At 33.0% G+C, this 13,465-nt stretch overlaps 1 protein-coding gene across 2 annotated transcripts in view; it reads left to right on the forward strand.

The window, feature by feature from the left end:
• Window positions 1-13,465, forward strand: part of LOC6054008 (lachesin) — a 223,424-nt gene that overhangs the window by 29,316 nt on the left and 180,643 nt on the right. For both annotated transcript variants that reach the window (XM_038266948.1, XM_038266949.1), the window contains exon 2: window positions 2,904-3,465. In XM_038266948.1, coding sequence (XP_038122876.1) covers window positions 3,390-3,465 — 76 coding nt within the window. In that variant the 5' untranslated portion in view covers window positions 2,904-3,389. The remainder of the gene's footprint in view (window positions 1-2,903; window positions 3,466-13,465) is intronic.

Below are 13,465 nucleotides of genomic sequence, written 5' to 3' on the forward strand. Positions count from 1 at the left end.
CTGCCAAATGGCAAATATAATATCATTTGCTTTAAATAATTTAGCAGAGATCTCACCACTATAAATTGCAAATTATATTGATTTAACATCAATCGATAATTAGGTAACAGAAACCCCAAATTTGGTGCCGATTGGACCATCCTACTATTATTGGCGATTTTCCAAAAAAACTTTTTTTACTCATTGCAACTTTTAAATAAATAAAAAAAACTTTCTTCAGGTTGCATTTTATTGAAAATTGTCTATGGAATTTGATAGAAACAATTTTTAACTCTTGAATGCACTCCAATATTGTTTTTTACACATATAGTTTTAAAATGTCGTTTTGACCTATTCTCCATTTTCATTTTTTTTTACTTTTCAAAATCTTGTTTTCCGGACAATTTACATAATTACATAAAAATGAAGAGAAACAGCGATTTTACTGAAAATAGTTTGATTTTTCGAACGAAATAGGCAGAGCTGTTAATAGCGAGCAAATTATGAACATGTTCATGGCCTACTAAGACATCACGTTTCCACTGTCATTGTCATTTGGTAATTTATGGTTCAATGGTTCATTAAACTTTAAAGTTTTCATTGATTTTTATATAAAATTGTCCAGTGAACACGATGATGAAAAGCAGAAAAAAATCGGAAATGAGGAATGCGTCATAACCACATTTAAAAACTAAAAGTGTAAAAAATGACAGTGGGGTAGATTTTATTTTTATCGAATTTTATTGACAATCTCCTGTAGAATGAAACCTAAAAAAAATTTTAATTTTTGGAAAATCTATAAAAATAAAGGGATGATCCAATCGGAACCAAACTTGAAATTTTGTTTATTATCGATTGATGAAAGTTTCCTCCAAGTTTGGTCCAAATCGGTGAATATCGAGTCCAAAAGTATACTCAGTTGACGTGAAATTATCCATATCTTTAGTATTAATTTAATTATTTTGCAAAGATGTATTTTCTAATGTTTTAGCTTCATTATTTGATGATCTTTTTTCACAAATTTATAAATTTTATTTTTAAAACTTTTAATTGATTTTCTAAAAAACTTGCCAATTGGGTTTTTTTAGTTCTGCTGCAAAAACATTCATTACTTGAAACTGTACTGGACAATTGTCTAAAAATTCCGAAAATTCAGTCCGCTTTTTTATTCAAAAAAACTCATGAATCCTCCCATTTAACGTATTCGTCGTTAATTTTTTTTTTAATTTAAAAGTAAGAAATTTGGGCTGCCAATTTTGAGTTTTTTCGCACAAATTTTGCATTTTCTTAGAGATTTTTTTTTTATTTGGATGAAACTTAAACCATACATTCCAAATGTCATAAAAAAAAACACCTAAAATCATATGTTTTTCCATAATTTTTTTATAAGGGCCTGCAATTTTCAAACGATAATCTGTATCTTGAGAAAAAAGATTTTATGATCGATGTGGTGTTTTTTTGGCACTTGAGTTATGCATGGTGCAAAATCTGGTACAAAAGTGGAAAATTTGGAAAAATGTATTTTTTAGGAATACCTTAAAATTTTAACATGCATCGTTTTGAAATCTGTTTCTTAATTCAAATCAAATTAACAATAGCAAATTACTTGACATTTATTTTTGTTAAAGTTTTAACTTTCTTGTAAGCATTTTCGGACGTTTTTCCAGTTTTTTTTTAAATAAAATTTTAGTTTACAAAAATATTTTGTATTTTCAGCTGAAAAAAAATCCTACAATTTTCAATTGTTGTGATGAGTTTGAATTTTGTTAAAAGTCTGTTATTTTTCAGTGGAACCAGTGGAGTTTTTTTTAAAGGGTCCAATAGACCCAATTTCCAGATTTTGCTTTTTGGGTGTTTTTGAAACCGCCTGGAGTCAGGGGTATTAAAAACACCCAAAAAGCAAAAACTGAAAATTTGGTTTATTGGACCTTTAAAAAAAAACTCCAGAATTGGTTCAATTTTCAATGTTTAAAAATGAAACTATAGTGAAATTTTATGCTCATCATAAAAATATTTATTCTTAAATTCGAAGTATTAGAATCAAGACTGACCAGATAAAAACGGTAAAGTAACTGAAATCACCATGTTTTTGACATTTTAAATTGTTGGGCTCGATTTTTAAATTACAAGACTATTTTTAATAAAAAAGAGCAGATTTTTTTTTTAAATTTAAAATCAAACTAGTCACTATATCTCGAGTTGGAAATTGAGGGCTCATAAGATGGCACTGAGGAAAACCAATATTCAAATATTTATTTAATGTGGGCTGTATATATTTCAGCAACCAGCTGTCTGATCAACAAAGGTAAAGAATAAAAATTGAATGCAATTTTCGCAGCATTTCGAATAAAAGTGTTGTTGGGTTGCTTTTCCTTCATGAATTGTTTTCAAATTGCAATAAAGCGCAAAAATCTCGAAAAAGTATGCATTAAAATATCTAAATCATCTATAAACATCTGCAAAGCAATACAAAAATGCATCAAAACATAATTTTTGACAAAAAACTGTTTTTTTGATTTTTCTTCCAATTTTTTTTTCTTCCAAAAAGATGCATTTTTTAGTCCCCTAAACATGTAAGAAAATTGGGAAAATTGAAAAATAACGTTTTTGGGAATTCAACTTTTAGTAATATAGAATCAATTAAAAAAAATTCATTAGAAATTGATGGTTTTTATCTGAGAGCAGTCACCACAATAAAAAATCTGTAGTTAAATTTCAATCAGTCAAAATCTTCTAAATTCTAAATTGAAAGAAATTAAAAATAAGATCATTTCAAGCCTTCCGTGCCCTCTAACAATCCCCCAAAAGATTCAAGTCTTCTTCCTTGCGTGTGTCTCTTCTTCGTCTTGCTGTTCCCACCTTTTATCATCCCAGAGATTGAACAATTTCCCTCACACTCCCAATCTCTCTTGCCAATTTCACAGGAAGACGACACTCACTGGACGCACCACGGCACCACACCACGGAGAGGACATAAATTCCGATAAGACAATTGCCAGGCGTTGATCCCGCGGGAGGTCCCCCCCCCCCCTGGTGAAGGCCTCCAACTTCCAAAAACGTGGCCAAGTGATTTACTGGGGCAATCGCGTAAGTACTGTCTCCCTGGAGGGTGAGAAATAAAAAGAAGTGGACGCAGTGAGCGATGAGAAGTGAGAATTCAAGTTTAAATTAAGCGCTTAAATTTGAAAATTTCGTGAAAAGTGTAGGAAAACCACAACTCCACAACTTTTTAGGGGTCAACCAAAAAATATAAATTTAATCCCAGTTGAAAGTGTCTGAGCCGCAGTCTGAGTGTCGTCTCAAAGTTGAGTGAGTGAGTTTTCGCGGGAAAAAATCGTGGAGTTAAAAGTTTTCTGGAGAATTGCAAAAAGGTGAAATAAAAAAAAAGGAGGAGACTAGAGTAAGCCATCATGAACACGTCACTCAGAATTAGCTTATCGTCGGTGGCACTGCTGGTGCTGGCCGTCTGGCTCAATCTGGTTGGAGGTAAGTACAAAGAGTTAGAAAGTGTTTTTTTTTTATCGGATGACAGGTATAGTTTAAGCAAGTGAGAGGAAGTATGATTTAGACACAATTTATTTAAAATAAAAACTCAACTCAATTACTTTAATGGACGTGCAATTCTTAAGGGCACAATTTTAAACTGAAACAAAATGTTTTGGAAATTCTTTAAAATTAAGATCTTTTTATTTCCTTTTTTCTAAAAATGCAACAACAAAAAAGCCGTTTAGGAAAATATGCCTAATGGGATTAGCATGGAATTAGAGTTATAGTTGCAAATCAAGTAAAAATAAACATTGCTTACATGTTTGGCCTGTAAGAGATTCAATTTTATTTCCATTAATTTTGCAAATTCTAACGACCTATTTAAAAAAAAAAATTATTGCATACATTTTACAAGAAGCCTTCTTGCCAAGCAAGTTTTTCTAGAAATCAGTTGAACTCGTTTTAAAGTTGCTGTTATCGAATGTTAAATGCTAGTGTGCCATTATTGAGTACCCGATGGAAGTATTATTATGTTTAAATTGGGATGAACATAAAGAAGATATTTGGCATCATAATCAACAATATTTGAAATTCTGGATGATAAGCAAGTATTTTCTGATCACTTTGGTGTTTTTTAAATAAATATTGAAGGTTCAACATTTTGGTACATTTTTTGTACAACGTTTCAGTGGAACAAAGTTCTATTGAATTTATTTAATTAATTTAAATATTTTGACGGAACTGTCAAAGCAACGCTCTTAACTTTTTTTTCAGTGATTCTCTTAATTGGTGCCAAACAATGTATTTTAAAAACTATAAATACTTAAAAAAATGATTTTAAAAATATCTCAATGTTGATTTCGTTGAAAATTTTTTTCCTCTCGGCTTCTTACTCTAAATTCGAATAATAATAATTACAATCAGCGTACATTTATCATACAGAGTATCGCTTCAAGATATATTTTTTCTCCAAGGTCAGTATTTGGTCTGTCTTTTGTGTTTTTGCTAAACTGTTAAATTTTATAAATTTTAGCTTTTCAGTTTTTATATTTTGCTTATTACACAGAAAAAAAAATCATGGTAATATTACATCTGGGAAGGGGTACATCTTTTATGTCAGAAAAAAGTGTAATTTTACCTCTGGAAATGTGTAATTTTACAACTTTTCTGGTGTAATGTCACTTTTTCAGTCTAAATGGAGGTAAAATTACATCATAAAAGAGGTAATATTCAACCTTTCAAAATTACAGCTTCCTAATTTACATTATTTTTTTCTGTGTATATGCACTTTCAATATGAGCAATACTCTGAGATTTCGGTCTTGCGATTTTTTTTGTATTTTTTAATCCGACTGAAACTTTTTTGGTGCCTTCGGTATGCCCAAAGAAGCCATTTTGCATCATTAGTTCGTTCATATAATTTTCCATACAAATTTGGCAGCTGTCCATACAAAAATGATATGTGAAAATTCAAAAATCTGTATCTTTTGAAGGAATTTTTTGATCGATTTGGTGTCTTCGGCAAAGTTGTAGGTATGGATATGGACTACACTGAAAAAATGATACACGGTTAAAAAAAATTGGTGATTTTTTATTTAACTTTTTGTAACTAAAACTTGATTTGAGCAATTCTCTACCAAAACCGGAAATGGATTTTATTTGTATTTTTTTATTTGGCTCAAACTTTGTGGGGCCTTCCCTATGACCAAATAAGCTATTTTGTGTCATTGGTTCACCCATACAAGTCTCCATGCAATTTTGGCTGCTGTCCATACAAAAATGGTATGTAAATATTCAAACAACTGTAACAGTTGAATGAATTTTCTGATCAATTTGGTGTCTTCGGCAAAGTTGTAGGTATTGTTGAGGACTTTGGAGAAAAAATAGGTACACGGAAAAAAAAATTGCAGATTTTTTTATCAACTTATTTTTTACTGAAACTCAATTTCCCAAAATACGTATTTTTTGATTTTCGAGATTTTTTGATATGTTTTAGGGGAAAAAAATCCGCAACTTTTGAGCCATAGAGAAACATGGTCAAAATCTGCCGCCGAGTTATGAATTTTTGAAAAAATAGTGATTTTTGAAAAACATCAAAGTTTCATGCATAAACAAGTTTGACATTATTTTTTAATGCAAAATTGAATTTGCAATCGAAAGTACTCTACAGATTTTTTGATAAAGAGCTCCGTTTTCAAGATATAGCCACCAAAGTTTGATTTTAGCGAAATATTTGCAGTTTTTCAATTTTTAAAAATAGTGACCATGAGTGACCATTTCTAAAAATATTTTTTTTGAAAAGTTCAGAAAATTTGCTATAAAATTGTCCAAGAGACATTGAAGATTGGACCTCGGGTTGCTGAGATAGAGCCGCTTTAAGAAAAAGAAGCACGAAAATTGAAGTTTTCTAAGTCTCATCAAAACAACCCACCGTTTTCTAGTGACGATATCTCAGCAACTAATGGTCCGATTTTCAATGTTAACACATGAAATATTCGTGAAATTTTCCGATCTATTCGAAAAAAAATATTTTGAAATTTTTTAAATCAAGACTAGCATTTTAAATGGGCGTGATTTACAATGTTTGGCCCTTTTTTTTATTTTTTGAATCAAAACAGATTTTTTTCAAAAAGTCGAAATATTGGTCGCAAATATTTTTCAACTTCAGTTTTCGATGTAAAATCAAATTTGCAATCAAAAAGTACTCAAGTGATTTATTGATAAAGTGCACCGTTTTCAAGTTATAGTCATTTTTAAGTAACTTTTTTGAAAATAGTCACAGTTTTTCATTTTTTTAAATTTGTGCCCATGTTTGCCCACATTTGAAAAATATATTTTTGAAAAGCTGAGAAAATTTTCTATATTTTGCTCTATTGAACTTTGTTGATACGACACTCAGTTGCTGAGATATTGCCATGCAAAGATTAACAAACTGGAAAAATGATGTTTTCTAGGTCTCACCCAAACAACCCACAATTTTCTAATGTCGATATCTCAGCAACTAATGGTCCGATTTACAATGTTAAATTATGAAACATTCGTGAAATTTTCCGATCTTTTCGAAAAAATTTTTTTTTTCAAAAATTTAAATTCAAGACTAACATTTCAAAAGGGCGTAATATTGAATGTTTGGCCCGTTTGAAATGTTAGTCTTGGTTTTAATTTTTTGAAAATATTTGTTTCGAAAAAATCGGAAAATTTCACGAATATTTCATAATTTATTGGTCCTTGATTTTTTTTCTAACCGATTTGAAGAGGGCACCTCGCAACATAAAATTTGGAAATATTGGCAACGGCCTTATTTAAAAAGAAAACATTTGATAAAAAGTAAATCATTTAATTTTCAATAATGTCACGACACTGCGGCGTCACACTCTGGTGACAGTGTTCAAACTGCCTACACTTTCCACCAACTAACAGTTGCGTAATTTCTAGGCAGTTTCCGCTGCAGAAGGAAGCACTCTCTTCTTCAACTCCAGTGAATATGTCACCAGCAGCTTCAGCTTCAGCTCATGTGACACGTGACGGAAATCTCCGCAAAGCCTGCTGCAACCTTGTCACTGCATTTCACGCCTGCTGCAACTTGCAACTTAATTATGGAAAAAAGGGGGTCGACGCTATTTTTGGGCTTATTTTAAACTAAATTTAGGGAAAATAGTTTTTTCAAGTTTTCATTCAGTGTCGCTGAAATTGTTGCTTCTCTGGCTTTTAATGAGACCTTCTCGAGAAACACATCACACAGTCAGTGGATCTTCCGGATAAAGAGGACGAGCTGGGTTGGGCAAACAGTGGAAAATTGCTATGATTAATAATGTCCATCTCGAGGAGAGGGAGCTCGTTTTTCACTGGCCCCTTTCATGTGGCCACTAAATTGCAGTGTGGAGAAGCTGAAGGTGAGCAGCAAAAAAAGAAGGAAAAATGAGGAAAACCTCCGAAGGTACCATCCTTACTCCGCCCACACCACCACAGGAATGACAAGAGTATTAATTTTCCCCCGTTCTTACTTTCCTGCTTGTCTACGTGTGTGAACTGAGTCAGTAGTGGACGATGTGTAGCAGATGCTGTTTGATGCTGAAACGAACGAGGTTCGTTTTACTCGAAAATTATAAGCTCAAATTTTCCACTTCGCTGCAGTAGCTGAATGTCACTCGTCTGAGGAAGAGTGGAAAAGTAGCGGATAAGATTAATGTTTTTCTAGGTTATGTCAACGTTTTTAGAAACATTATCTTTTACGAAATAAATTCAAATATTCAAAAACAACAAGATTAAAGAAAACTTTTTACGACTCCAAATTCGACAAACACAGTCAATTGTATCCAGCCAGACTGCGCAACTGGTGGTGTCCATTAAAATTCCTAACCCTGCATCCTTTCAAAAAGAACCAACTCCACTCAATCCGGAAGCGCTTAACTAACCCACTTTGCCACCGGAGACCAATCGAAATCAAATCACCGAACTCCGGGGCCCCCCTTTCAGTCTGTTTCGAACAATCGCAATTTCATCAGTTCAACCCCGACCAGGGCCAGAACAAACAGAATAATTTAATAAACCGATGAAATATTTCTGCCTCATCAACACACACGCTCACACGTACTCCGTGCACGCACACATACACCCCCTCACGCACCATCGCTAGATAAATGTCGAGGTTTTCTGGTTTGAATTTACTGGCTCCAGCGAAAAAGGGTTGAAACTCAATCAGGCTCGAAATGCTCGCCAATAGATGGAGCGATTTCACCCCTGACTGTAGGCAGCCAGCGCAGCAATGCAACACATGGAATTCCGAACCCGGAAATGGTCGCCCCCTCCCTCAGGAATGAGCCGGGATTTGCGTTTGTGTTTACTTTCGTGTTGGATTCCTCCAATGATGTGCACGGACGTCAGGATGTCAGGGTTGGTAGATTTGCTGGGAGTGTATCAAGTCGGAAATTCAGTGCGGCTTTAGTTGGGAGAGTAAATATAAACGCGGTGTTAATATTAATTCGATGAAGTTGTTTAACTATAGGATAACATTGACCGGAAGGGGTAAATTAGCGAACTCATTGTTTTCAACCGGGGATGGGGATTGATGTGAAGTGGAAATTCGAAGCTTTGCCATTATTCAGAATATAATAAAGTTTATTTTCGGCCAGAACATTGAAAAATCTAAATTTGAAATGCTGTGGAATCATTCTAAGAAATCAAGCGACTCTATTAGGCAAATAACACAACTTAACAATATTGAAGTTGATGTCAGAAAACGCTTCAGTTTCATCAAGGTATGGTAGATTTGGGCTCCCTGAACACGCTCCACTCGACAGAATTTAAATTCCATGATTCCAAAGCATTTAGATACAAATCTATAATTTTATTTATTGGCAGAAAATTCACTAGTCAATTCTTTCGATTCGGGATAAAGCAACATGATACATCTCAAAATGGATTTAAATGTCATCCCTTTGTCCTAAATCTGTGATAAGTTTTCAAAAGGTAAGAACCATTGATAAACAATGCCTAAGCTGTATTTAAAAAAAACAGCTCAGTATTTTTCCTCAAAGTCAAATAAATGCAGGGTGGCGAGCTGAAATTGATTTTCCGATTAGTGCCTTGTTGAGGGATTTTTTGGAAAATGTGGTTTTTGCTAAACTCGACCAAAAAGCAATTTGCTAGACCCCTCTAACTTGGCTAGGACCACCCTAAACACAATACAAATAATATCTGGTCTAATCATGTTGACCGTGTAACCCCTACGACAATTTTAAGCCAAATCGGAGAACATAATGACTTAACGAAAATCTCACTTTTAAGGCCCTGTCAAAATCAGGGGGCTACACTACAGGCAGCTCGACCGCAGCCATCGCCAGCTGTCAAGTCCGGCACCAGAACAACAGGGAACTGTCATTTACGGCACCAAAACAAGGCCATAACAAAAGAACAGCTGTTCATTACGGAACCAAAGCCAATCAACTGCGCACTGTAAAAAAGTTCAAAAGCTTGTGGCATAAAATTTAAAAAAAACTGATTATTTGTTTCATGTAAAATTATCGCGCAATTCAAGTTTAAAAGTAAGTGTAAGTTTTTGAGGTTTTTTTTCTCAACTACTAAAGTTGGGATCCTATAGAACACATCTGGTCGATGACCTCATTTAAAGTTTTTTTTTTAAGTTTTATCACATGAAATATTTAATTGAAGTACTGTGTATTTTGACTTTTACGACAGTAAATCGGAATATGTATGTTATGAAAAAATAAATAAATATAAATTTAAAAAAATGTTTTTACTGTGCGCAGTTTGCGCGTGATATTAATCTCAACCCCCAAGATGGCTGCTTTAAGCATCCCTCTGGTCCAAATACAGCGACCAAAACGTGACGGTTTCATTTTACCACAGGGCACCTGCTCTGTCAGCTGCAGGTAAAAGAGATAGTTTGTCTAGTAAGCAAAGTTGTCGTGATTGTTCAACTATGGGTTTTCTGGACAATGTTTACCTTTAACGCAGTTTCTTTCTAATGAACTTAAAAATTAACTTTTTTTGTCAAAATAACGAGAAAAATTTAAAAAAAGATTATTTGTTGAGATAGGGTTTTAGGAGCCAATTATAAATTAATTTGTCCCTTCCTAATTTTGGAAGCTGTTCTCATAAAAATGGTATGTAAATATTCTAAAATCTTTATCTCAGGAACCCGAACAGACGGTAATAACTAAATTCAGGCCATTTCAATAACAAAAACTGTTAAAATAACAGAAAGTGTTATGGAATATTCATCTAAAATCAATTTTTGCATAAGAGTTCAATAACAGTTTATGTTATCATAACACAATTTGTTATTGGTCTGATATTGTTTGAAAACCAAAACAACTTTGAAAGAACATTTTTTGTTATGGAAGAATAACTCTAATTATTATTAGGATGATCGGATTAGTTGTTAAAATAACAAAAAATAATAACAAAGATTTGTTCGAAGAATAACTTAAAATGTTATTAGTCTGTTATTACAATAACAATTCAATAACAAAAAAATCATAACGGCGAATAACAAATCTTGTTATAAATAACACAAAATTGTTATTGGCCTAGTATTTTCCAATATAAAAAAATGTTATTCCCACGTTATTTCCGTCTGCTCGGGAAGGGATTTTCTGATCGATATCGTGTCTTCGGCAAAGTTGTAGGAATTGGTTAGGAAAATTCAAAAGATACAGTCTAAAAAATCAGCTAAGTTTTTTGATAATTTCATTTAGAAAAAATGAAGTTCACATTATTATTATCACAGTTATTTATTTGTCTTAGAAAGCCTGAAATGGACAAAAATATTTAAAGGCATAGTTTTCAGAGAATTGAATTAAATATTGAAAATTAGTTTTTTTATCCAAGAATCATGTTTTCTTGCATATTTCAATTTGTAGGAGAAAATAACCATGTTTTTTTTTGGGTAAAAACACCGTTTTCAAGTCCAAGAGTTCTGATTGCTCCAAAAAGACTCATTCACTCGCGATCACCAATCGAACGTGACGGAAAGCTGCTCTGACCATTTCCTACCGTTTGTCACTGCCCCAAATTCGCTACTGAACACTCTCTACACTCACTACACTCTCTTTGCTCTCCCACTCACTCCAATCGGGTATGTCTAAGAGAGATCGATTGCGCTATGTCACTCAACGCTGACTCGAAAATAGCTTGCGGTTATTTATTAATCTTCTTAAAATCAATGCTATCATTTTTTTTTTGCAATTTTGTTGATATCACAACTTCAAGAGAGCATTTTTCACCATTCCAAATATTAATTGACGGAAAACTGTGTTAGTGCAGGCCGCGTTAGCGCCTCGCTGGTATTTTGATAGATTCTCTCCTCTCTGAACATATTCGTTTGTGACTCGGGTCAATGCACAGTAGCCTGTCCCATTTTGAGGTCATGTCGAGGAATTTCAGGTGCTCACTTCTTAAATGATAGATTATGATGTTAGGAACAATGTTTTCTTAGACAAGAAAAAATAATAAAATACTTTCTCGCACCCCCTAGTCGATTTACTGAAAAAAGTCACTTTTTTGAACAAATTTTCTAAAATCGCTTGGAATCAATACAAAAACTGTTTCGATCAGGTGTGTATTATCTTCAAACGATAGGTTTTTGTCCATAGATTAAGATGCACTATCAATATTGGACCAAAATTTAAGTTTTTGGACTCTCCCAGGCGGATTTGTGTCGAAAAAATCGCATTTTTTCGAAACTTTTTTCAGAAATGTTCATTTAATTTAGGGTAGCCTATTTTTCCCAGTAAAACCAATACATGCAGCTTGTAGGAAATTTCATGGCGAACATTTTTCCCTCTGAGAAAATGCAATTTCGACAATCCAGAGCCGAGATATTTTAGTTTTAGTGAGGAAAAAAGTGCCAATTTTCAAAATTTCTCAGAATTCAGAAGCAAGGCCTACTAATTACACGATGTAGCAAGCATATGTCTCAAATGTCAGGTATCCCGATCAGACGGAAATAACTTGGCAAGGTCAGTTTTTGATATTGTGAGAAGATCGAAATATGTTATTGGGATGATCGGATTAGTTGTTAAAATAACAAAAATCAATAACAAAGATTTGTTCGAAGAATAACTTAAACTGTTATTATGTTGTTATTGCAATAACAAACCAATAACGCAGAAGGAATCATGAAGGAATAACAAGATTTGTTATTTTGTGCGGAGAGGTGGAGCAGCATAATAACAAAAATTGTTATTGAACTGGTATGTCTCCATAACAAAAAAAGTTATTGTTTATTTGTAATTTGCAAATAAACCTGCAGTTGCCATAACTCCTCTGTACTAGTCAGGGCTGCAGAGTCGGGTACCTCCAAGCGACTTTGAATCCATACTTTGAAGATAACTCCGACTCTGGATGCAGGATATGACGTCAACGACGACTTCAGCTCTCCAAAAATACCCGACTTCACAGATTCCGACTCCAAGTAAAAATTGCTGAAAATTTGCTGAATCCGATGCAGTCTCCGAGGTCTCACTCCAGCTCGAACTTCAACGTCAGTTCCGACTTCCTGGCTCTGTAAAAATAATAACAGTTTTTGTTATTTACACTTCAAAAATTCTCAATAAATAAATCAATTCCGTTACGGAATATAACAAAATTTGAAAAAAATAAACTCTCAAAAGTTTATTTTATAGGTATAATTTTAGCTTGAAACCCCATTTCATGGTGAAATAAATGACCCCGATGAAATTGGTCAAAATTATTTCATAGTTCTAGCCAATTTCAGTAGAATCCCTTAGGGGGTATATCAAATAATTAAAAAAATCAACTTTTAAAATTTCAACTTTTTAGAATAATTATAGCTTAAGGACCCCATTTCATGGCCAAAATAATGACCCTGAAAAAATTGGTCAAAATTATCCCATAGTTCTAACCATTTTAAACAAAGTCCTTTAGGGGTTATATCAAATAATTAAAAAAGTCAACTTTCAAAATTTCAACTTTTCAGAATAATTTTAGCTTAAGGACCCCATTTCATGGCCAAAATAATGATCCCGACGAAATTGGTCAAAATTATTTAATAGTTCTAGCCAATTTCAGTAGAATCCCTTAGGGGGTATATCAAATAATTAAAAAAATCAACTTTCAAAATTTCAACTTTTTAGAATAATTTTAGCTTAAGGACCCCATTTCATGGCCAAAATAATGACCCCGACGAAATTGATCAAAATTATCCCAAAGATCTAAACATATTTAACAAAATAAAAAATAATAACAGATTTTGTTATGGACACTTAGAAACTTTTCCATTTGTGCGATTTATGGTAATTTTATTTCTAAGTCAGTAAACCGAACGAATAACAAATTTTGTTATCAGGAGGGTTTTTGAAATGTATAACATTTCCTCTTATTAGCGTGTTATTAAACATTTTCAATATAATATCACTCCAATACCAAATTTTGTTATTTTATCAGAAACTGTTATTATTTTTTCTTCTTGAAGTTGAACTTCAGGATAAAATAATAACACTTTTTGTAATTTTAAC

This window comes from Culex quinquefasciatus, chromosome 1 (genome assembly GCF_015732765.1).
Source record: "Culex quinquefasciatus strain JHB chromosome 1, VPISU_Cqui_1.0_pri_paternal, whole genome shotgun sequence".
Classification (NCBI taxonomy): domain Eukaryota; kingdom Metazoa; phylum Arthropoda; class Insecta; order Diptera; family Culicidae; genus Culex; species Culex quinquefasciatus.